Source organism: Oncorhynchus nerka, linkage group LG9b, assembly GCF_034236695.1.
Source record: "Oncorhynchus nerka isolate Pitt River linkage group LG9b, Oner_Uvic_2.0, whole genome shotgun sequence".
NCBI classification, from domain to species: Eukaryota; Metazoa; Chordata; class Actinopteri; order Salmoniformes; family Salmonidae; genus Oncorhynchus; species Oncorhynchus nerka.
The window spans coordinates 25,527,336-25,554,736 of NC_088424.1; the positions used below are offsets into that span (position 1 = coordinate 25,527,336).

At 41.8% G+C, this 27,401-nt stretch overlaps 1 protein-coding gene across 3 annotated transcripts in view; it reads right to left on the reverse strand.

Moving 5' to 3' along the window:
* Positions 1 to 23,676, reverse strand: part of LOC115114504 (zinc finger protein 521-like) — a 173,434-nt gene extending 149,758 nt beyond the window's left edge. For 2 of the 3 annotated variants that reach the window (XM_029642786.2, XM_029642787.2), the window contains exons 1-2: positions 23,025 to 23,675; positions 10,334 to 10,390 (exon numbers count right to left, since the gene is read on the reverse strand). In XM_029642786.2, the coding sequence (XP_029498646.1) occupies positions 10,334 to 10,390; positions 23,025 to 23,064 (97 nt within the window). In that variant the 5' untranslated portion in view covers positions 23,065 to 23,675. Of the gene's footprint in view, positions 1 to 10,333; positions 10,391 to 23,024 lie in introns of all 3 variants that reach the window. The other variant, XM_029642785.2, reaches the window with a different exon arrangement.
* Positions 23,677 to 27,401: the final 3,725 nt, after the last annotated feature.

Below are 27,401 nucleotides of genomic sequence, written 5' to 3' on the forward strand. Positions count from 1 at the left end.
AAATTTGAGAGTGCGCTGACCCTGGTGCTAGATGGGGTACGCAGCTGGAGGTTGAATGTTTGAAGGGGTACGAGACTATAAAAAGTTTGGGAACCACTACAGTAATCTATCAGATCCGGGCATGCTCTTAAACCAGGCCTCTACAGGCTGGACAGAATAACAACACATCTACTGCTGCTTGGAGGGGCTGACAGTCACATACAGAAGACAGCTATGGTGTTATACTGTATTTCATTTTTTTTGCTGTCTATTCCACTGCTCTGTTAATTTCTGGCATCCATTGGTGTGACTATTTTAATTATTTGAAGTTGCAGTTGGAATGGATGCTTATATCAGTATAGAAATGTCACAAGGGTTCACCAGATATGGAAAACATTGGCTACATTCATCTAAATTAAATCCACAAATCCATATGTTAAGGTCAGGTGTATATTGATTCAATAAGACCACAGAATGTATCTACACAGTGAACTGCATTCTAAAATGCTACAGTGGATATTATTGGGAGTTAAAAGCTCGTAGATGATTAGTAAATCAAAAGATTAAATTCTGGCTAGTGATTGACGCCATTTTGAGTCGCCCAGTAACGTCTTCCTGGGGTCCATCCATCATCCATTTCCTGTCTGTTAAGGTGCATTGACATTTATCCCCCTGGACCTCCCACCTTTATATTATTGAATATTTCTGCCCTTAAATATTTATAATCTTTTAATTGATGTTTTCCTCTCTGCTCCCTTCACCCCTACCAGGGAACCAGAAGGACCCCAGCAGAGCCGGCCCCCCCATGTCCCCTCACGGCCTCCCACTGAGCACTGAGAGAGACAGGTGGGGCCACTTTGGCCATGGGGAGAGGGGAAGGAGAGGAGGGAGAAATTAAGGGAGGCGGGGGCTGGAGAGAGATAGAGATGGGGAGAGAGAGAGAAAGGGTAGAGTGAAAGAAAGAAACCGAGAGAGAAAAAGAGATATTGAGAAAAGTACAGTACAGTACAGTGGAACGAGAGAAAGTGAGTTTTCGAGAGGTAGACATAATTTGGCTGACACTATAGGTCTTTAAATGCTACACTGGAGGGGTCTCGAATATTTCTAAATCAAATTCATTCAAATCCATCCGAAACATAAAGGCTGAAGACATGGCAATAAAAATGACCCCGGGGTGGTGCCATGCTTTCTCCTGCTCCTGCTACGTCTCTAATGTACTGTACGTCTAGTTCCATAAGGTTCAATGGGAGTCCTTCTGTTCAACCATCTCCATACTCATTTTCTCTCATTTCCAAGAGAGTAAGATCGTGTGGATGGTCCCTCTCTCCTCAGCCCTCCCCTCCCTCATTTGCCATGCTACCCCTCCCACCATCAACCCCCAAGTTCAAATTAAGAATTTATTTTAACCAGCGAGCAGCTTCTGTCGACACATATCGGCAGGCCTGATCAAAGGCAAGCTCCTTTATCAGAGTGAGGAGGGCTGTCAGAAATAGGACATTAAGATTGAAAAACCCTTCACACGGATGCTGCCGCCCGCCTGCCACCTCATTATTAAAAAATCCTCAAACTTTATTTTTTTCTGAGAGAGAGGAGCGGGAGAGCTCTCACAATATAGGTCACACTGCCAGCCACATTACAGTACATTCTAATGCCACATGTGAATTCCTCCGAACGTATCTATGTACAGTAACTATCCTCTCCTCTCCTCCTCTATGTGGCTGCATGGAATTTGGGGTCCCTCCACTTAGCCCATCAAATCCACTGATCACAGATCAGAGCTAGGTCACTTGTCATGACCTAGCTCTGAGACTCTGAGAGCAGAGAGATCAACTGATCACAGATCATGAAAGACTTAACTTGATCTATCTCTGAGACTCTGAGAGCAGAGGGATCAACTGATACCACATTATTAAAGATAATCAGGTGTTAACATTGAGAGGCTACTGTACTGTATTTCTTCAGCAGATCTATGGTCAGATCATCATACAATGAGATCCGATTCATAATTAAGTCTGGATGGCTTGCTTATTTTACTGTGTCTGAGCTCTTTGGATGTAAACAAAAAAAGGAAACGTCACTGTTTGTCAAAGAAAATGTGTAAATTTCCAATAACTTCACAGATCTTCATTGTAAAGGGATTAAACACTGTTTCCCAAGCTTGTTAAATGAACCATAAACAATTAATGAACATCCACCTGTGGAACAGTCATTAAGACACTAACAGCTTACAGACGGTAGGCAATTAAGGTCACAGTTATGAAAACTTAGGACACTAAAGAGGGCTTTCTACTGATGCTGAAAAACACCAAAGGAAATGAGGACTGCAGATGTGGCCAGGGCAATAAATTACAATGTCCGTACTGTGAGACGCCTAAGACAGCGCTACAGAGAGACAAGATGGACAGCTGATCGTCCTCGCAGTGGCAGACCACATGTAACAACACCTGCACAGGATCGGTACATCCGAACATCACACCTGCAGGACAGGTACGGGATGGCAACAACAACTTCCCGAGTTACACCAGGAACGCACAATCCCTCCATCAGTGCTCAGACAGTCCGCAATAGGCTGAGAGAGGCTGGACTGAGGGCTTGTAGGCCTGTTTTAAGGCAGGTCCTCACCAGACATCACCGGCAACAACGTGGGCACAAATCCACCATTGCTGGACCAGACAGGACTGGCAAAAAGTGCTCTTCACTGACGAGTCGCAGTTTTGTCTCACTAGGGGTGATGGTCGGATTCACGTTTATCGTCAAAGGAATGAGCGTTACACCGAGGCCTGTACTCTGGAGCGGGATAATAAATTAACGATTTAATTTGATTGCTTTTCTGATTTCCGTGACAAGGTTGCCTGCTGCTAGCAAGGCATAATGCTATGCTAGGCTATGATAAACTTACACAAATGCTTGTCTAGCGTTGGCTGTAAAGCATATTTTGAAAATCTGAGATGACAGGGTGATTAACAAAAATATAAAGCTGTGTTCCAATATATTTCACTTGTGATTTTCATGAATAGGAAGATTTTCTAGGAAGATTTATTGTCCGTTGCGTTATGCTAATTAGTGTCAGATGATGACAACGGTCCCATTCACGGGATGGGGTGTCACTACAGGTTAAGGATAATATCACCTCAACCTTACCTGTCACCCTAAACCCACTTCAATTTGCTTACCGCCCCAATAGATCCACAGACAATGCAATTCCCTTCGCACTGCACAATGCGCTATCCCATCTGGACAAGACGAATACCTATGTAAGAATTCTGTTCATTGACTATAGCTCAGCCTTCAACACCATAGTACGCTCCAAGCTCATCATTAAGCTCAGGACCCTGGGTCTGAACCCCGCCATGACGGGCCGCCCCTATGTGGTGAAGGTAGGAAACAACACCTCCACTTTGCTGATCCTCAACACACAAGGGTGCATGCTCTACAAGGGTGCATGCTCGGGCCCCACAAGGGTGCATGCTCAGCCCCCTCCTGTACTTACTGTTCACCCATGACTGCGTGGCCATGCACACCTCCAACCCAATCATCAAGTTTGCAGACAACACAACAGTAGTAGACCTGATTACCAACAATGACGAGACAGCCTATAGGGAGGAAGTTAGGGCCCTGGCGGAATGGTGCCGGGAAAATAACCTCTCCCTCAACGGCAACAAAATTAAGGAGCTGACCGTGGACTTCAGGAAACAGCAGAGGGAGCACGCCCCTATCCACATCGACAGGACTGTAGTGGAGAAGGTGAAAAGCTTCCTATTCCTCGGCATACACATCACTGACGATCTGAAATGGTCCACCCACACAGACAGTGTGGTGAAGAACGCGCAACAGAGCCTCTTCAATCCCAAGTGGCTGAAGAAATTTGGCTTGGCTCCTCAGACCATTGTCATCAAAATCTTACACAGGGACACCTGAAGTCAATCTTACATGAATCATTGTTTACTATCAGCACGCTGGAGAGGTTCCAACCAACGCAATGCACCATGTACACATGATGATCAGGAGCTATTACGGGGCATTCCCGTTAGTTCCCTTATATACAGGTTACAGACACGTTACATAAGCATAGTTCATAGTTCCGGCATGTGTCTGGCGCCGTCTCCTATCTTAAGTTAAAGAACATATTCTGGGCATTCTGCCAGACGGTCCTAAAGAGGAGGTCATGATGCCCCCCCCCTCATATCTTTACCAGGCACCGGCAGGAACCAAGGATTGTTAAAGATACCAAACCGGTCTACCCAACGCATCACTGGGGGAACACTGCCTGTCCTCCAGGACACCTACAGCATCACTGGAAAGACAAAAAGATTGTCAAGGACATCAACCACCCGAGCCTGTTCACCACACTATCATCCAGAAGGCGAGGTCAGTAGAAGTGCAATCAAAGCTCAGACCGAGAGACTGAAAAACAGCTTCTATCTCAAGGCCATCAGACTGTTAAATAGCCGTCACTAGCCGGCTACCACCCGGTTATTCAACCCTGCACCTAAGAGGCTGCTGCCCTATATACATAGACATGGAATCACTGGCCACTTTAATAATGGAACACTAGTCACTTTAATAATGTTTACATACTGCTTTACTCATCTCATATGTACATACTGTATTCTATTCTGCTGTATTTTAGTCAATGCCACTCTGACATTGCTCGTCCTAATATTTATATATTTCTTAATTCCATTCTTTTACATTAGTTTCAACATCAGCAGTGAAGAGGTGACTCTGGGATTCTGGCCTTCTAGGTAGAGTTGCAAAGAAAAAGCCATATCTCAGACTGGCCAATAAAAATAAATGATTAAGACGGGCAAAAGAACACAGACACTGGACAGAGGAACTCTGCCTAGAAGGCCAGCATCCCGGAGTCGCCTCATCACTGTTGACGTTGAGACTGGTGTTTTGAAGGTACTATTTAATGAAGCTGCCAGTTGAGGACTTATGAGGTGTCTGTTTCTCAAACTAGACACTCCATTGTACTCTTGCTCAGTTGTGCACTGGGGCCTCCCACTCCTCTTTCTATTCTGGTTAGGGCCAGTTTGCGCTGTTCTGTGAAGGGAGTAATACACAGCTTTGTACAGGAGCTTCAGTTCCTTGGCAATTCCTCACATGGAATAGCCTTCATTTCTCAGAACAAGAATAGACTGACGAATTTCAGAAGAAAGTTCTTTGTTTATGGCCATTTTGAGCCTGTAATCGAACCCACAATCGCTGATGCTAAAGAAAGTCTAAAGAAAGGCCAGTTTTATTGCTTCTTTAATCAGGACAACAGTTTTCAGCTGTGCTAATATAGGGTTTTAGAAGGATTTTCTAATGATCAATTAGCCTTCTAAAATGCTAAACTTTGATTAGCTAACACAACATGCCAATGGAACACAGGAGTGATGGTTGTTGATAATGGGCCTCTGTACGCCTATGTAGATATTCCATTAAAAATCAGCCGTTTCCAGTTACAAAGGTAATTTACAACATTAACAATGTCTACACTGTATTTCTGATAAATTTTCTGTTATTTTAATAAATAAAATGTGCTTTTCTTTCAAAAACAAGGACCTTTCTGTGACCCCAAACTTTTGAACCGTAGTGTATGTTGTGAATTGTTAGATACTACTGCTCTGTTGGAGCAATGAACACAAGCATTTCGCTACACCAGAAAAAAGATATGCTAAATATGTGTATGCGACCAATGAAATTTGATTTGATATTACATTTTTAGATTCACGTGGCCAAACTATTACTGGAGGATGTAGAGCAAACAACCGAAACAACATGGAAGCTTACATGATAAAGAAACCACCACATGTCACAGGTAACACAGGTGGCATCATTCACAATTAAAATCATTGCACCAAAAGGAATATAAGAACACTAAGGAAAGGAAATCAAAGCACACGAATGAGAAACATGATTTGATTTCTCTCTCTCTCTCTCTCTCTCTGAGTGATAATATTGAACGAAGCGCCTTGCCATGCCATTAGTGTAGTCGAACAACAAAGGAAATGAATAATAGAGAATATGGTTTGAGAAGTGCTGGAGTGAAAGAGTCCTTTCCTCTTCCTGCTGTACGAAGCCCTACAGTGCATTGATCTGGGGCTGCCTCAGCCATCAGCCGACACTATGATGTATACCACTAGCTTGCACTACAGTAAGAGTACATCGCCATCCAGACAACCTCTCAGATCTAACACACTCTATTACAGACACACACGCATGTAAGCATGTACGCCTGTTATAAGAATACAAACACACTAAGACACACACACAGGCACACGCACACACCCTTTCTCTTTCTCAGACCCAGAGCTTAGTCCACTCCGATTCTAGCTGGAGCAGACACCGTCTTCCACAAAACAGCCCCAACCAGCCACAGCCAGGAGGAGAGAAAGAAAAGCAGATATTAAAGAGAGAAGAAAGAAGGCGGAGCATGTGGTTATAACTCCACACAGGCAGTGACGGCAGTTGTAAAGCCAAGCTGTGGATCTTAAGCCTGTTCCACACTCTCTCTCCGGGTAAAAAGCACTATGCCTCATTAAACCTTCCATATCATACTGTTCCTGTCCTCCGCACTAGCTAACTAAAATGCTGTCTTTCTTTCTTCTTTACCAGAGACCTATTTTCTTATCATTTCCCCCCTTTTCATATTCTGTTATACATCAAACATGAGTGTGGCGTATAGAATAATAAGACAGTAGGTACCTGGCTGTAAGACACAATGAACATACAGGCTCATAGAGGAACACTGCTGGGGGTCTTCTCTTGAGCCAAGCCCTCGACACATCACGTCTGATTTAGGTAGGGGATTATCAAGGGGCTAATGGGTATTGTGACCATGTCAATCACTGATCAGTGGCCTACAAGCATGAATAGAAGCTGATCATCAAAAAGCTCTTGATGGGCAATGGTTTAACCATAAGGCCCTGTAAATGTTAGATCTGACATTTAAATATAAAGGGGTTTAAAAACAATACTGTTCTTGATCATTGGTCCAAAATCATATTTTCTCAACGCACTATAACAGGTGAAATGACATGAAAGACTAAATGAAAAGTCAAAAATGTGGGGCAAATTATTCAAAACAATAACAATAATCTTGTCCTATATTTTAGCAAATTTCTGCAACTTCTACTAGCATCCTTTACACTGCATCTGACAAGAGGGTTAAAAGAAAATCAGCCATACAAACTCAAATGAGAAAAGTGAGAAATTAATTTGTGTGCCCTCTTGATTTCTCCACAGGCAGACATCGATCAAGTCGCTGCTGTCTCCCCTAACTCAGGAGATGGCGTCTAGAGGGAGGAGGCGGGGGAAGAAGGTGTGGAGGAGAGGAGGGGAGAGGAGAGGAGAGAGAGGCGTGTGTGCGTGTGTCTGAGGAGGTCATTGTAATCAGGGGCTCTCATTAGCCCGCCATTGGCTGTGGATGACAGGAGGTGTCCCAGGGAACCAGGGGAAACAGGAGCTCATAAGCCCAGCGCTTCATCTACTGCCGCTGGGGTGGCTGAGGACGAAGCCTGCCTCTCTCCCCAACCAACTCCCAGATATACGGAGTATGACTCTCCCCAACCAACACCTAGACATACAGAGCTTGCTTCTCTACCAAACACCAACCAACACCCAGACATCAATACAAAACACTACAGCCGTAGACTAGACTGGTATGGGCCTGGTGCTCTTGCCTTATGCACAAGACTGTTTTACGCAGAGATGGCAGAGGAAGACAGGTAAATACTGAACAGACACATATACACTAGGAGGGGGCTGAAGGAAAGAGACCTAACTCTCTGACACAAAACCAACAAAACAACTCATCCGCACAGACATACTGTAGTAAAACAGCCCTTGTGTTTCCCGTTTCTGCATTTTTCTCTGTCTGAAGGGGCCCAGAGAGGGAGAGGGAGGTGTGCAAACGCTACTGGACTCACTACAGTGCTAGGAGCCAGGCAGTGTGTGTGACTGTGTGAGTACCCAGGGTCCCCAACCTGCTGGGCAAAGCCATCCATATCAGGTTTAAAATAACCACAAATGAGACTTAACCTTTAGCAGACAAATGAAATGAAAGAATGGTCGCGTGGTGGATGCGATCAGTAGCAGGCCTCATTCATAGGGGGCTCTCTGTGAGCCTGACCTGGATTACTGCTCTGTTCCTGGAGGGCCTACGGTGAATGCCACACCAGCAGACAGGACACATTCATCTGCTCTGTGAGCTCTATTCTACCTCTATCAGAGGTTAGGAAACAAAGACGTGAACACACACAAATACAGTTGAAGTCAGAAGTTGACATACATTAAAACTCATTTTTCAACCACTCCACAAATGTCTTGTTAACAAACTATAGTTTTCGCATGTCGGTTAGGACACATACTTTGTGCATGACACAAGTCATTTTTCCAACAATTGTTTACAGACAGATTATTTCACTTATAATTCACTGTATCACAATTCTAGTGCGTCAGAAGTGTACATACACTAAGTTGACTGTGCCTTTAAACAGCTTGGAAAATTCCAGAAAATTTGGTTGAGGCTTTAGAAGCTTCTGATAGGCTAAATGACATAATTTGAGTCAATTGGAGGTGTACCTGTGGATGTATTTCAAGGCCTACCTTCAAACTCAGTGCCTCTTTGCTTGAAATCATGGGAAAATCAAAAGTAATCAGCCAAGACCTCAGAAAAAAGATTGTAGACCTCCACAAGTCTGGTTAATCCTTACGAGCTATTTCCAAATGCCTGAAGGTACCACGTTCATCTGTACAAACAATAGTACACAAGTATAAACACTGTGGGACCACGCAGCCGTCACACCGCTCAGGAAGGAGACGCGTTCTGTCTCCTAGAGATTAACGTACTTTGGTGCGAAAAGTGCAAATCAATCCCAGAACAACAGCAAAGGACCTTTTGAAGATGCTGGAGGAGACAGGTACAAAAGTATCTATACCCACAGTAAAACAAGTCCTATATCGACATAACCTGAAAGGCAACTCAGCAAGGAAGAAGCCACTGCTCCAAAACCACCATAAAAAAGCCAGACTATGGTTTGCAACTGCACATGGGGACAAAGATCGTACTTTTTGGAGAAATATCCTCTGGTCTAATGAAACAAAAATAGAACTGTTTGGCCATAATGACCATCGTTATGTTTGGAGGAGAAAGGGGGAGGCTTGCAAGCCGAAGTGAAGCACGGGGGTGGCAGCGTCATGTTGTGGAGGTGCTTTGGTGCAGGAGGGACTGGTGCACTTCATAAAATAGATGGCATCATGAGGATGGAAAATTATGTGGATATATTGAAGCAACATCTCAAGACATCAGTCAGGAAGTTAAAGCTTGGTCACAAATGGGTCTTCCAAATGAACAATTACCCCAAGCATACTTCCGAAGTTGTGGCAAAATGGCTTAAGGACAACAAAGTCAAGGTATTGGAGTGGCCATCACAAAGCCCTGACCTCAACCCTATAGACGATTTGTGGGCAGAACTGAAAAAGTGTGTGCGAGCAAGGATGCTACAAACCTGACTCAGTTAAAAAGGCTCTGTCAGGAGGAATGGGCCGAAATTCACCCAACTTATTTAACCTTTATTTAACTAGGCAGTTACGAACAAATTCTTATTTTCAATGACGGCCTAGGAACAGTGGGTTAACTTCCTGTTCAGGGGCAGTACGACAGATTTGTACCTTGTCAGCCCGGGGGTTTGAACTTGCAACCTTCCGGTTACTACTCCAACTCTCTAACCACTAGGCTACCCTGCCGCCCCATTGTGGGAAGCTTGTGGAAGGCTACCCGAAACGTTTGACCCAAGTTAAGCAATGCTACCAAATACTAATTGAATTGAGTGTATATGTAAACCTCTGACCCACTAGGAATGTGATGAAAGAAATAAAAGATGAAATAAATCATTCTCTCTTCTATTATTCTGGCATTTCACATTCTTAAAATAAAGTGATGATCCTAACTAAGACAGGGAATTAAATGTCAGGAATTGTGAAAAACTGAGTTTAAATGTATTTGGCTAAGGTGTATGTAAACTTCCGACTTCAACACACACACACACACAAACAAACAAACACAAACACAAACACACACACACACACACACACACACACATACACACAAACAAACAGGAATGAATACAATGTACACACAGCGCATGCATTTTACAGCATTTGATAAAAATGCTCTCTCAAACAGACATGCGTGCCTGCACGGGCACTCGCACACACAAACACGCACACACAAACACACACACAGGTGAGCAAACACACAAGGAGCAGTAACATATCTTAATGGTTGAAACACACTTCATTCCATAGATCACACGCACGCTCCACTTTCCAGACCCCAATTATGAAATATGAAATGGAGCATTACCGCTCGGAATGGCAGTCTGCCCAGGACTGTGCTGCTCCTCTATCACATTGTCTTCTACTGCCAGAAAGAAAGAGAGAGAGGGGGAAGAAGTGATTAACAGCAAGAAACCAAAAACAAGTTTCCACTTGTCAGACACACTGAGACTTTCTTTCTCCCTTTTTTCTACACTATCTTTTTTATATTTATTATTTACTGCATGGAAACTCCAGGAGATTTCAACAGCCCAACCTGTTTTTTTATTTTGTATTTTATTTCACCTTTAACCAGGTAGGCCAGTAGAGAACAAGTTCTCATTTACAAACTCGACCTGGCCAAGATAATGCCAAGCAGTGCGACAAAAACAACAACATAGAGTTACACATTGGATAAACAAACGTACAGTCAATAACACAATAGAAAAATCTATGTACAGTGTGTGCAAATGTATTAAGATTAGGGAGGTAAGGCAATAAATAGGCCATAATGGCGAAATAATTACAATTTAGCATTATCACTGGAGAGATAGATGTGCAGATGATGTGCAAGTAGAGATACTGGGGTGCAAATGATCAAAAAATAAAAATAACAATATGGGGATGAGGTAGTTGGGTGTGCTATTTACAGATGGGCTGTGTACAGGTACAGTGATCGGTAAGCTGCTCTGACAGCTGATGCTTAAAGTTAGAGAGGGAGATATAAGTCTCCAGCTTCAGTGATTTCTGCAATTCTGGGGTTTGGGAATCCACAAGCCTTTCATGTGTATGAGGTTCGGCAACAAGGTAGGCAACCTCCCACGTAAATAACATATTGGACTGTGTAATGACATTATGATTAATGAAATTCTCCCAAGAAACCCTCTCCCAAAATCAACAGTGACAAACTGAAAAACACCTTGATGACTGCATTAGTGAGAGGATATCTCTGAGACAAAATAAAACCCCATGTATTAGACAGAAGATATAGATAAATAACACATTTAGACTAAAATGGTACTGTCACAGCATTAATCTAGAATTTTGGAGGATCGTGTGTTGCAGTGGTCTAAGGCACTGCATCGCAGTGGTGTCACTACAGATCTGGATTCGATCCCGGGCTGTATCACAACCGGCTGTGATCGGGAGTCCCATAGGGCGGCGCACAATTGGACCAGCGTCGTCCGGGTTAGGGGAGGGTTTGGCCGTTGTTGTAAATAAGAATTTGTTCTTAACTGACTTGCCTAGTTAAATAAAGGTTTTTAGGGGTATGATATTTATTCCTCTGTAACTTTCTCACACATCATTACTCACAATTCATTCAGGACAACGGCCTACAATGCCAGCCATTATCAATATATTTCTGAAGTGATATTTGGCTGTACAGGCTAGCATGAGGGACAAGAAGTACCTAGCCACAATGAGGTGTGTTTTTAGAAAAGTCAGCTAACCTTCTAAGCTACCTTGGTATAACTAGCTAGTTAACGTGCTCTCATGATTATAAAGACTACAAAATGTTAATAAAAACAGCATATTTTATTGACCTAAAAGTTAGCTGTTTTAGCCCAGTCGCTAGCTTCTGCAGGGTCAGTGATACATAGAGCAACCATGTACTGTCTATCTATGGGAACAACCGCAATTATTTTGCAAGCAACATTGCTAAAATTTATCAAATAACATTTCATTAACCTCATAAAATGCTATCTGTAATGCTCATCTCCGGTAGCCTAATTGACATCTTATTTCCATATGGTACCTAAATTACAAGGGTTAGATGTGCACTAAACAACTGTACATGTTAGCACTTAAAAGGCATATACAAAATCTGGTATATACTGTACATTGTCTACTGCTATCATTTAAAATTGAGAACATATATCTCAACATGTAAACAATGTGTGAGTTTAGCTATTCTCTGTTACAGATAATAGATGCCCATAAGGCCAGTAATGCCATCATTTTTAAAATGTATTTAACCTTTTAACTATACATGTCAGTTAAGAACAAATTCTTATTTACAATGGTTGTGATACAGCCTGGAATCAAACCAGGGTCTGTAGACATACATCATACTGTAGGCCTATGGCTGCATTAGTGATGCATGCCATATGATAATGTGCAAAATGGATTCACATAGCTGATATACTGAGAGAGTGACAATCAAATAGAACAGATTGGTGATCTTACAACTAGACAAAAAGGAAATGTTCATTTGAGAATACAACACAGAAACACAGACACATTAGACACAGAACCCCTCTTTATTGTAGGATTGTGATGATTAATCAACATTGACACTAGTTCATTTTGAATAATAGTTTAACAGTTAAAACAAGTTTAAACACTTCACTTCAAAGAATCAACACTTCAAAATGTACAAATAAGCTAAATCGTATGTAAAGATTAGACATCTTAGTGTAAACAACAATAGATACTTGAGTAGTAACAAGTAGGCTATTATTACTAAAGCATCATTTCAGGCAGGGGCGCAACTTTCACTGGGGACGGGGGTGACATGTCCCCCCACATTCTGAAATGACAGTTTTACCATTGGAATGTGATACAAAACGAGGCAATGGTGTGCTTTAGGACCATGCAAACTCCTCCAAGCGGTCGGGTAGGCTGTTTGGAGTGTTTATCCGACTGGATAAAAAAATTAAATGATGTCCCCCCACTTATAAAACCAAACTTGTCCCCCTGAACTCCCAGCAGGGTTTGCTGGACAGAACCCTGCACTCCCAGCAGACCTCCTGCAGGGTTTGTAATGGTAATAGCGCCAATTGTAATAGGTTTATACATTGTGAGTGATGTTAAACTGTATTTTTGTATGCGACATTTGCTAACATAGGTAGGCCTACACATACAACCCATGGCATATAGGATCTACCCAGTCTCTTGGAATATTCGTATGGACCTCTCTCCTCATCTGCAAACAGGCTTTCACAGATTTCCTGAGGACAGAAAACATCACAAACAAACAAACAGGCTTCATTATCCTCAAAATAGACAGCACTGAATATGTTGCTATTATCTCTGTCTTCAAAATGTCCCTCTCTAGGGACTGGAACTGGAGTATATTTTCATAATGTCCTCACACAAAAATACCTGCCCTATCCAGTAGCCTACACTGTTCCTTTACTGACAGCTGAAGCTGGGACCAGAACCGAGTTTGGGAAACGCTGAGCTAGTTGATGACATTTAATTAACTTAGCTAAACAGCTAGCTCGCAGCTCCGTTGAGTTAGCATACAAAGTGACCTACTGTAGCCAGCTAGCTAGCTGATAATACTTCTTTTTTTTTTTACATAAAAAACGTGTTTACTTACTCGAATAGGTTCTTCCACTGCCTCCATTTTTTGGGTCCTTACAAAAGAAAAATAATGGGCAAAAGTGCAGCCAGCAGCCATGTGGATGAATGGAGACGAAGGAAAAAGTACTTGTGTCACTAGAGCGGTTTAGAACGTGTTGTGACATTTGACTTTCCCAGCGTAGCCCTCTTTCAATTTCAACAAATACACTTGACAACTTTAAAACTAGCATAGGTAACAACTACCCGGACAGAAAACAGTGACGCACATATCACACCACCCCCACAGAAGATGAGTTAGAAAACTATTTTGGAACATTCAAACCGTTTTTGCAATACAAAAAGTCCAAGGGAGGAGTGACAACGATATGATTTTGGAGACATGACAACGTGAGACTACGGGGATATTAACAATTCATAGGACTATAAGATATAATATTATTTATATTTCGTAGTTTTGAAAGACTGTGTTTATATGTATTCATCCAAGACCAGTTCACAACGTGGCATATTTGTGCGATTTTTAGGTTTAATTTGTCAGAGTATGACTGTGCATTCAGATCAGCCCCCAGTCAGTCAGTGATAGGTAACTGAACGCTTGTCATAGGAGTGATGGTTTGATCAGCATTAAGATTCATTCATTAGCTACACTACATGGCAATTAACCCTTATTTGATACAATGTGATATTGGTCTTGACAAAAATAACTTTAGCTTGATAAGGCCTGATTTTTTTTCACGTGGGCACTGTTTTGAACTGGGTGACGGTGGGGGGGGGGAGAGTTCCTTGCAGCATGTCAAGTACAGGGAACTAAATGTATTTTAGCAGCGGGAAGAGAACTAAAGACTCTCCCACCTGTTCCCTGTAAAATTAGGGTCTCACCAAGGACTTCTGATGCCTCGCTGTTCCTCCCCTGCAGTTGAAATGCATTCTCCATTATGCCTTCTCCATCTAGCCTTTCATTTCCCTTCAGCAGAGAGAAAGGGGTGTCTGACAGGACCTCCCAGCAGGAGGAGAGTGGCAGTGTGACTGCCAACACTAGAAACCAGCTAGTGACACTTTTAAACAAAGGCACCAAATATCCTGTACTTTGTATAATTAAGACGAGGATCTTATGGTGGTGAGCAACTTATTCTCAAGTGAGCTGGAGTCAATGTAGAGAGTGGTGTCAAACCTCGCTGGAGAATCAAGAGGGAAGAGGCAAGCAGCTTCTTATGAAGACGGTAACGCGAGAGATAGGAGTGGCAATGTCTCCTTCACTTGCCGGAACCGCTGGCCGATATTGAACAAGAGTTTCAGTAAAGGAGATCCTCTTCAAAGCTGTCTTTATGACATGCCATGTTTAGGAAATGTGTTTCATTCCACAAAAGGAAGAACAATAGATCTGCACTCCTACCAGAGTTAATCACACACCATTTATCCAATTTGTGAGAAGACAAAAGTCCTCTGAACTCTGTTAGTTCATTTGTTAAACACATCACTAAAATGGGAGAGATGAGGAGTGGCAGATGAACGCAATGTTGAATGTGTCCCCATAGAGCACCGTAAATAGAGAACTGTGTCTCTGTATCTTTCCGTCTCACCAGTGCAGAAGCCTCGCCTCGTCCTGTGGAGACATACAGGCCTTAGAGAGTGAGCCTGAGTCCCTGTGAATCTAATGAGTTTATCCAGCTGTGTTGAGCACCTTGCATCCAGGATCATTTAAATGGACCAGGATAGAGGGGGATCCTAATAAATCCCCCATGGTTTGTACAGAGATTGGTTGGGTGGAAGGACTGTGTGTGTGTGTGTGTGTGTGTGTGTGTGTGTGTGTGTGTGTGTGTGTGTGTGTGTTTGGAGGAGAGCTGGAGTTTTTGTTTTGATTACTGTCGCTGTTGGCGAGATAAGGGAGTTGAGGCAGAAAATTCCATTTTAGAATGCCATCAGAACTTATCCATTACAGCAGCATCAGCCATGATTTGATGATTTGTCACCACTGTGAACTTATTAAAAAGTGACAAACCAAGCCATTTTTGTTCTTGATGTAAATTCCTTTTTATTTCCATCACTCCATGGGATGTTTCAGTGGATTTGACAGGTGCTACCTAGGTGCGCTATTGGTCATCCGAGCTAACCTGTCAGACATGCAAATAATTTACCCATAGTATTTCTCCAACAATGACAACTCAGCAACGATCAAATACACATTTCATCAGCCATTGATGCAATACTCAATGAGAAATTAATAATAATACCCCTGACTCATTTAATGAATATATACTACAGCTGCCTGATAACCATCTCAACAAGAGATGGTAGCTGGTCGGCTGCTGAAGTGATATTCTGTTTGTCTGCTCTTATAATATTGAAGTGATATTATGTTTGTCTGCTCGTATAATATAGTAATATATTATACGAGCAGACATAATAATATATTTTAATATAATAATATAGTATATGAGCAGACAAACAGAATATCACATCAGTTAACACATTCTTGACAAGGTACATTGTAAAACTCTGCCAATGACACAATGTTTTTATTATTATGCTGCTTGTGTTGATACAACATACTACACATGGGACCAAATCAACACTGCTCCTTTGATTTTATACATGTAACAGGAATAATGTCATCTGACTACAAGTGTTGTAGCATCGAAGGTCCGCTGATTAACATATACAATCCAACACAAAGTCATTTAGGAGAGATTGGCAATCCCCTGGCAAGAATCAATCCTTCAACATGTCATCTACAAATGAATTACCAACCAATAAATACAAACCCAAAGAATAAGACTCATGGCCATATGTCCTCAATAAAAGCAATACAATGAAATGTCTCTTAGAAATCATGTAGAAAACACAACACAATCTAATGAAGAAGTGAACGGGCAAAACACAACACAATCTAATGAAGAAGTGAACGGGCAAAACACAACACAATCTAATGAAGAAGTGAACGGGCAAAACACAACACAATCTAATGAAGAAGTGAACGGGCAAAACACAACACAATCTAATGAAGAAGTGAACGGGCAAAACACAACACAATCTAATGAAGAAGTGAACGGGCAAAACACAACACAATCTAATGAAGAAGTGAACGGGCAAAACACAACACAATCTAATGAAGATGTGAACAGGCAAAACACAACACAATCTAATGAAGAAGTGAACGAGCAAAACATAATACAATCTAATGAAGAAGTGAACGGGCAAAACACAACACAATCTAATGAAGAAGTGAACGGGCAAAACACAATACAATCTAATGAAGATGTGAACAGGCAAAACACAACACAATCTAATGAAGAAATGAACGAGCAAAACACAATACAATCTAATGAAGATGTGAACAGGCAAAACACAACACAATCTAATGAAGAAGTGAACGGGCAAAACACAATACAATCTAATGAAGATGTGAACAGGCAAAACACAACACAATCTAATGAAGAAGTGAACGAGCAAAACACAATACAATCTAATGAAGAAGTGAACGGGCAAAACACAACACAATCTAATGAAGAAGTGAACGGGCAAAACACAACACAATCTAATGAAGATGTGAACGGGCAAAACACAATACAATCTAATGAAGAAGTGAACGGGCAAAACACAACACAATCTAATGAAGATGTGAACAGGCAAAACACAACACAATCTGAGTATCACTTGCTTTAATCCATCAAATGAATTCCTGTTGCGTGAAAGGCTGTAATGCCATAAGTAAAGAGGGTGTGTGTGTGTGTGTGTGTGTGTGTGTGTGTATGTGAGAGAGAGAAGAAGGACTGCTAGACACACACACACACACACATGCAAAGCCCTGAGTCTCTGTTCCTGGATATGCGAGCGGTGAGTAGCAGCGGGATTCATCTGGTTGGTTACAGTGAGCTTGGACATTACAATGTGGAGCACAATGGCTGTGTAATCGGCCCTGACTGACCGGGAAGGAGACACTCGCCACAGGGACTACAACTCAATTTAGCTGGGGTCACCAGGTCAAACCTCCTCAATTAGTGCTGGGGGAGAGGAGGGGAGAGGACACAAACTGCCCATGAATAACTTTCTTAATGAGCATTATTTGAACTGCTGCTGATTAGGGTCATAAATAATTTGCAATGGAGGAGCCATGTGTTAATCATACACTGTAATGTTTGTAATCCTTCATGTATTATTATAATGTAAACACGTTCTGAATATGAATAGTCATTCTGAAGTAGTTTGAAATGGAATAATACCTTATTGAAAATAATAATACTATCAATGGATAAATAATCATACTAATGTATTATTTTATATTATGATCATATTTATTAAACAAAAATAACAATACTTTATGTATTTTATTCAAACAAATTTGTCAGGAAATCAATCATTGAGAGCAGATCGGGGAGGCACCATCTCCCAGCAGACAGACAAGCCATGACAACAGGAGAGACACACGCCATGAAATAAAAGTAGATATCGGCCAGCTCCCGTGGCACCCAGACAGGCCCGGCACAACTCACTGAGCCCCAGCCTCCAGCACATCAAGCACACTGACAGCCATGTTAATGGGATTTCTATGGCTCCATCATCATTTCCTTAATGATAATACTAACCATATTTTTGTGTCACATTAGAAAAGTGTTAATGGGTGTTATATCACAGATCATTAATTGTAAAAATTAAAATTAAATAAAAAAATATAAAAATATTGGGAGCTTATTAAAGTAGAAATGGCATTAGAGCTTGCTAGAGTTTAAAGTAGACATGGCATTAGAGCTTGCTAGAGTTTAAAGTAGAAATGGCATTAGAGCTTGCTAGAGTTTAAAGTAGAAATGGCATTAGAGCTTGCTAGAGTTTAAAGTAGAGGAAAATAAAATAGAGTGAATAGCATATCTACTCTGTCTCTCACTTTAATCATTAAAAGCAAATGAGTGCAGCTCTTATTGCATTTTTTTATAATTATGAATACATACTGAATAATTATTTTTCATTAATATTCGCAACAACAAAACTCTAAAGCTCAAGTACTGTATGGCCTAGTTGCAATCACTTGGTTTAAATTAGGTACTGTAAATTTGGTTTGCAAATCGAAAATAGTGGCTATGGATCCACGGAGTGCAGCACATCTGCCTAGTTCCATATTGGCCAGGTTGGACATCAATAAATGCATCGATACTGGACTAGAGATGGAGACATGGTTTAACTATGGTTGAACTCTCAACATTTGCACCACTTTAAATGAACCCCTCTAATATGATAACAATAAAGCCTGAACGTCAATGACCTGAAATCAAATTAAATCAAGTCATATAGACCCAATTCAAAAGACAAAATGGTGAGGAGAAACAAACGTGTTTATCAAGGCAAACTCTAGACTGTTAATTAAGCCAAAACAGGGTTATTTTTGACAGTCAGCCTTATATGACACAGACGATCTATGTTAGCTGTTGATTTCATAGCATTTCCTTGCCTGTAATAAGCATTCATACTATTTCCATTGCTTCTATCCAATGCCCAGCCAATTCCCAGAGTTCACTCATGTGGTGACGGAACTCATCTTGTGATAAACATCATATATTTAAGGTGTATATGACATGAAAATGATTTCATCATACTCTGCTATACATTAACTAAATGGTGCAGAAAATAAATGTATGTATGCAGACGACAGCTACCCTGGAAATATAGTTTTCAGCCAATGAAGACAGAGGAGTGGGAGAGAGTGCTCTAAGAGAAAATATCAACCCAGTCTCTCTCTCGCGCTCTCTGCTCAGGAGGTCAGTGAGCAACGTGGCAGGCAGTCATATGTTCTGTATGTGCAGAATCTGGACTAGTCTGACTGGGGGATCGTCCTTCTATCCCTCTATCACTGCAGATCACTGTGACTGAACAAGCTTCTGACCCAACACTTCAGCGTTCACATCAAAACAAAATCACGATGCACCCGCCACAGTTTAGAAATGCAGATGGAATAGGTTTGAGTAAATGTCAGTGGCGAGGGTGAAGTGTTTGCATATAAGTGAATTATGTACGGTCTTGTCCTGTGCCATCTATTCCCCTAAGCATTAACGGCGCCGGCTACTTCTCTCAGACTTAATTGAAACGGGACTTGTAACGTTGCCCTTTTCCTCAACAGGACCAAAACATAACCTCTGACTCCCTCTAGCATCCAATCGACAGAGAAGTTAAAGGGGGACAGATTCCACAGGGAAAAGAACGGGGGACAGATTCCATAGACAGAATAAGAAGACAAAGAGAGGTGCCCATCAAAGCTTTATTTTGTCCTCTTTCTTGTAAGCATTTCACTGTAAGGCCTACACCTGTTGTATTCGGCGCATTCGGCGCATTTGATTTCTCTCTCTGTACATGCTGTCTCTCAACCTAAGTCAACCGATAGCCTCCCGTACGCCCCCGTCTCCGGACATGATTGGGATTGACTGTCCCTACATGTGCCATCAGCGTCTGACCTTACTTTTATCAGTCACAGAACAAAGTGTTATTTTACTGTCAGGGTGAGACATGGACATTGACCAGGTCTCTAACCCACACAACCCAGTCAATGACACTGTGATCTGAAACTCTGCAATTACAGTCTGAAAGGTAAACTACCTACAGTAAGAGCTACCATTACATTCAAACACTGACCACTGTCTCTAACCCACACAACCCACACAACACAATCGATGACACTGTGATCTGCAACTCTGCTATTACAGTCTGAAAGGTAAACTACCTAGAGTAAGAGCTACCATTACATTAAACTACCTAGAGTAAGAGCTACCATTACATTCAAACACTGACCACTGTTTCTAGCCAACACTAGATAATAATACTCTGCTACTACATTCTGAGGGGAAATATAATCTGACAGACACCACCTAATGCAAACACTGAAACTATGCAGAATCCCCAAAACAGATGAAAAGGAAGGCTGTCTTGTGAACATCAGTATAAGTGTGACTGCGTCCTTACGGATAGAGGTGGACACAAAACAATAAACAACATCTGCCTGCTCTCTTCTGAAAAATCTAGGACGGGTTCACATTTCATTACAACTTTACTTAAAGACAAGACAGTTGTGGAGAACATATGGGAGTAGAAACCGTTTCTGCAACTAAGCTGTTGCATTTGGATTTCAATAGCAATGCAAAAACAAACACTAAATGTCATCACTCAGACAATATTTAAAATTTTGCATGCAGTCTCTCTCTGACACATACTGTTTACTCACACACACTCAACACACACACACACACGCACACACACACACACATACGTACACACACACACATGTACACACACACACAGAAGAAATGTGCCTACACACTAAAGAAATGTGCACACACACACACACACTTGTAGCACATCTGCTGGTTCAAACATATAATGTCTAAGTGATTATCTTTGGAGAATAGAGAATGTCATTTCACCTACAGCATCAAAACCAGTCAATGCCACCAAAGTGTGAGCTGCTGACAAAAACAGAAATCTATCTATAGAGGCGTTGTTTACTGTGAATATAACCAGCAGACACAGACACACTTGAAAAAGTCTGTGACAAGAACAGTGAGATGTGCATGATACACTCACACTCACATTCCCCTCTCTCCTGGGTATTGATTTAAAATGGTCGCTGTAGGAATTTTACCATAGACCATGTAACTATCCTTGGAGATGAAGACTTCCGAGAATGAAAGGGGAGAAAGAAAGAGTCAACAGACCACAAGCTGAGACAGTGAAATTGTGGACAATTATTTGCTGAGCAAAATACAATGCCTGTCAGATGAACTGCAGCTCAACCTCGAACCTCAGCAGCTACCATACCACAAACACTACAGAGAAATACTGTGTGTGTAAAGCTGGCTACCGTAGAACCGTGTAACTGACGGTTATGGATAAAGACATCATTAAAATAAAATAACCGTCATAACTGTTTTGGGGGAGGGAACATGGACTCTTCACAACGTGATGAAACTTTGTTACTCCTTGCTGAAACAAAAGGTGTTGTTGTAGCAAACAAGTCTCCCAAACGAGTCTCCCCCCTCCCCCACACAATGCAGCAGCAGCGAACATAGAAATATAACAAATAGAACAGGCTTGGAACCTCTAACCCTGGAAATTTGACTGTAAACTCATGGGTACACTACACTTGCAATGGCTTCCTAATATTGTGATGCAATCATGTCCATGGTAATGTAGAATGTTAATTCAAATGATGTTATATGACGTGGCTCACGCAATGGAAAATATTTTTGGTTTTGTCAGTTAAGCTGAATCAACTAATCCCAGCACATATTGATGGGTGCACTTCCTGCTTTTAGTTCTTGCTTTTACTTCCTGCTTTGCTCCTATGGGCACATTCACAATGGCCACCTATATGCCATCACTGCCTTGAATGGGGACGGGTGTTCTATTCATTATTTTTCTATGGCAGACTATGCAGTAAGGAGCAGAGGAGAAAATGTGCTTAAATATTTTTTTTAAATAATAATGCATACATTTTTTGATATTCGGACAGTGACCCTGGTCATTTGGCTGGCCAATTACGTCATCCAATATTCCATGACCGTCACAGCCCCATGTGTGTGTGTGTACGTGTATGTATCTAAGATACCTTTGGTACATATCATAATGTGACCAATTAAGAATAAATTAAGACAAAGTTAATCTCAAATGAATGTGTTCAGAGCAAAAATAATGTATCACTTTGGAAACTGAGAGTCTATCAAATAAATACATATCACATGTGGATGTAGTTCTGCTTTATGCTTATAATCATATAATAGCATTCGTTTTAATATAGCACTAATGTGGAATAGATTATATGAGAAAATCCCCACTATTGACCAATAATGATAAAGTTATAAAGTAATCTGACAGTTCGTGAAATCTAATTATCAAGGCTCTCAAGGAACAGGTCAAACGCAAAGTAGTACCTTCTAGCTATCAATTTAATCTACTAATCTCCTCCTCCACAAGCACACACTTTATTAAAAATGCTTCCTCCCATTTAATATCAGACTCGCGTCACGTGACACTACAAATCAACCATTCCAGCAGACAGACAGCTCAAGCTCCGAACTTCAGCGTCATTAACAGATCCAGATGGTCCTCAAACTCGCCGCGTTCCATCACATCGCTCGGGGTAGCCTATTCCGTATAGAGCTGTCTCATTTCTCCCCTCTCTAGCTTCCTAAATGTACACAAATTACAATGTTACTATACCATGAGGGGGTTTTCCTACAAGAAAAATTAATTCGCCAGGCGTTTCCAAATGAGTATGTAAAAAAGGGGAAATACTTTTAAACGAGAGGCAAATAGTATCTAATCTCTGTAAAAACATGAACTCACACTACCGTATACAAGTTGATTTCATCTAAAACGTTAGTTGGTGAATTTGGTTGGTTTCCACACCAACATATTTTACGATCTTTTTCAGAGGCATCCAACATATCACTTACCTTTCAATGATCTTGGTTTAGCTTGCTTGCGGCGCGACATCCTACAGAAAACGCTGAAGTTGCTCAGTTTCAGACAGGTAAATTGGATTCACTAAGGAAATCCTTTTTAAATTTCACTGACAAGAGCAGCGAGTGTTAATTTTACCATTACAAAAAATGTATATGGTCTGAATATCAGTTGCGATTATTTTGTGATGAGTAGGTGGATGTAACCTAATGTTAAAATCCAATTAATCGGTAGGCAACTCTATTTAGTTCAACTGCGTATCGGGAAAAGTGTCAGAATATAGTGGTACCGTCATGCGCTTCCATTCTCCAGCAATACACATTCGCGTGTACTGTAGGTATAGGCTAATAGTCGTTTAGAAATAAAAGCTGAACTGTTGCTTTTAGCTTCAGATCTCAAATGCAGTCGCGTGAGAAAGACATAAGCAAAACGCCTGCTGTGAGAGAGCAAAAATGAAACAAAAGAAAAAAAGAACAATTTTCCCTGCATATCCACCTAGAAGAGTCAAAACTCTTATAGAGTCTTCCTTTTCCCAATCCAGTTAGCTATAATCATGGATTAGGTTCGGAATCTGATCTAAATCTACGTCTAAATTGGTTTAAAAAGAGGATGAAGAAGCAGAGAGAAGATGGAAGCTCCCTCCTCATCACAAACCTGCAAGGTCTTGGACTGCGCTGTCGCTCCGGTAGTCCACATAATAATGGAAAATGGAAGCAAGGCCCCCAAAGCCATCAGGATGGCTCCAGAGGGGGCCCCTACCCCGCAGGGACTCGCTCTGTACGTAATCACTGAGGAAATCATTGTCAGCCTGCCTGCACTCACACACAGACAGAGAGGCATGATTAAAATCCTCGGGATCATGGCAAGATGCGGATTGCTGGATCTACTAGTCCCCGGATCCGGAGTCGAACTCACAACCCAAAATCTGCTTGGTCGCCCTCGCAGTCTCGTCTGTCTCGGCTCGCGGTCGACCACTCTCCGTCTTCGGCAGACGGACTGGTCCCCCTTCTGGTAGAAACGGTTAAGCAGGGAAGGAGTTTTTTGTTGTGGCCTGTTGACATCCCTCATGTGAGTGGTAGGCAACCATGACATTTGGTGTTTGGGAAGAACAATTGAACATGCTTGTTTTAAATATTCACCTATTGCAGATTAAAATAAATGGCTATATTAATTATAAATATTATATTATTCATTTCTGTTAGTATCTATGCGTTATTACTATCTAGCCTATTCCTGTTTATTGTAATACAATTCATCCTCCGAAGTCAACAATTAATTTCATTATTTGTGTATAAATAACTCAAAACAAAAAAATGAATCAAGAGTAGGCCTAATATAAAGCTACTTGTTTCAAACCAGTTATAATATACAGTAGTATACATTTAATGATTTATACATATCCTTTTTAACTTTAGGCTGACATGTTCAAATCAAACATCAGTATTGATACAGGTCATTGGATTGGATGACCTCTCTCTCTCTCTCTCTCACACACACGCACGCACACACACACACACACACATAGACTCTTTCTGTCTCTCTCTCTCTCTCTCTTGGCAATGTCTTGTTATAGAGGTGCTGGCTACTGGTTTTAACTCCCCACGAATGTCCAGGTCCATACCCCTGCTATGTGAAAATTAGATCCAGAGAAGGAGTCCTGTGGTGGGCTTCTCACTCTGGCCTCTTCCCCCCCACATCCTGGTAGAGCGACGCCACTGTCAGTGGCCTCATAAAAAAAAAATCACACGAACACAAGGACATCTCTCCTCTCAATGCACTTTTATTCTGATGAATTCATACAGAATGGAGGCTGAGAGGGAGAGAAGAGTGTTGCTCAACACCTCATATAGACATGTAGAACAGTAGAACAGTAGCACAATGGAGTCTAAATACTTACGAAATATCACATGCACCTCCAAGTACATCTTGGTACCTGTATTACAGTGTACATTAAGAGTTAATCTCCAAATCTCTATATCCATCAGTGTTTCACGGTTGTGTTTTCACCAGAAATGATTGCTTATGGGTACCTTAACGTGTGTGTCAAATATTACTGCCCTCAGATTTTTTTAAATTATTTTTTTTTCTTACAAATTGCTGTATATCTATTGTTTAGATGGAATGGAATGTTCGTGTATTGTATGTGACTGTGATATGTGGTTGTCTCACCTTGCTAGTTTAAGATGAATGTACTAACTGTAAGTCACTCTGAATAAGAGCATCTGATAAATGACTAAAATGTCAAATGTACATGTTTTACATACAGATCTCATATTACTGTATTGATTCATAATATTGATGTCACAATAATGATGTCATGTATCATTTGTACTGTTCTTTATAAAAAATGTAGTTATTTGTTACATTTGACCCCGTGAAACCTCAAAGTACTACTTATTTCTCTGATTACTTGTCTCTCTGAAATCAAGTGATAGATTTCAAACAAATACATCTCTGTCATCAACCCCATGCCGTGATTAAATAGTGAGAAAAACTCCCACCAAACTCTCCAATAAGTTTTTACAATAACAATAAAAGTTCATTTACCAACATTTCTGAAAATGGCTATTTAGCGTTATTGATAGAAACTCTTCAAATAGACTTCTACAATGATCTGCGAAAGTGCAAGCTCTCATTGTGATAATTAAAATGTATGTATGTAACAAATATAAATATTTAATATCCCAAGCAAATGTTCATGACCTTTTCTGTTGTATATTATGTTCCATATGTTCCATTTAGCATAAACACAATTACATTTTTCCTCTATTCAGATTGCACACCTACATTTTCAGTATTTTACAGAGTTTCATATTGTTGATATCTTATTATAATATTGATATTTTATTCTCTGAGCAAGGCCTCATAGAGGTTTAACAGAGTGGCTCTCAAGCAGACATTAGAAGGTGGGAGTGTGGAGGAGGGTTGAAAGGGAAAGGCTATCCTACGGAGCTGTGAGGGGAACGGCACCTCAGTACCTCCAGACTCTGATCAGGCCCTACACCCAAACAAGGGCACTGCGTTCATCCACCTCTGGCCTGCTCGCCTCCCTACCACTGAGGAAGTACAGTTCCCGCTCAGCCCAGTCAAAATTGTTCGCTGCTCTGGCCCCCCAATGGTGGAACAAACTCCCTCACGACGCCAGGACAGCGGAGTCAATCACCACCTTCCGGAGACACCTGAAACCCCACCTCTTTAAGGAATACCTAGGATAGGATAAAGTAATCCCTCTCACCCCCCCCCCCTTAAAAGATTTAGATGCACTACTGTTCCACTGGATGTCATAAGGTGAATGCACCAATTTGTAAGTCGCTCTGGATAAGAGCGTCTGCTAAATGACTTAAATGATAAATGAAGGTCATGAGTAGACCTAGAGACCTTGTCACTCGGGACTAGGTGTGTGAGGTAAGAATCAGGTGCAGAGTTCCAAAGGGAGAAGTGCACTTTAATATGGCACCAAAAAGCAATACCCAAAACACACAGGGTGCGAAAAATCTGGACCAACCCAAAACACAGGGTACCCGGTCCGAGCACGAACACACCCAACAACACAACACGTAACACAAGAGAAATCCCGCACAAAACAAGGGCAGATTTACTAGCCTTAAATCAGGAAGCCCAACAGGAAAACACAATTAGACACAGGTGCAACTAATAAGACAAAACAAACGGAAAAAGGGATCGGTGGCGGCTAGTAGGCCGGTGACGACGACCACCGAGCACCGCCTAAATAGGCAGGGGAGCCAATTTCGGCGGAAGTCGTGACAGTACCCCCATGAATCGCGGCTCCCGCAGTGCGCGACCGGGTGGAGGCGGTGGAAGTCTCTCAGGAGTGAAGAGTCCAAAATGTCCCCCACAGGTACCCAGCACCTCTCCTCCGGACCGTACCCCTCCCAGTCCACGAGGTACTGTAGGCCCCCCACCTGACGTCTCGAGTCCAGAATGCCATGTACTATGTATGCCGGGGACCCCTTGATGTCCAGAGGGGGCGGAGGGACCTCAGTCACCTCACCTTCTTGAAGGGGACCAGCCACCACCGGCCTGAGGAGAGACACATGAAACGAGGTGTTAATGCGATAATACGTAGGAAGTTGTAACCTGTAACACACCTCGTTTATCCTCCTCAGGACTTTAAATGGCTCCACACACTGCGGCCCCAGCTTCCGGCAGGGCAGGCGGAGGGGCAGGTTTTGGGTCGAGAGCCAGACCAGGTCCCCCGGTGCGAACACGGGGGCCTCACTGCCATGCTGGTCAGTGCTCCTCTTCTGCCGACCCCCCCCGCAAGTCTCAGCGATTCCTGCACAGCTTTCCAGGTGTCCTTTGAGCGCTGTACCCATTCCTCTACCGCAGGAGCCTCGGTCTGGCTTTGA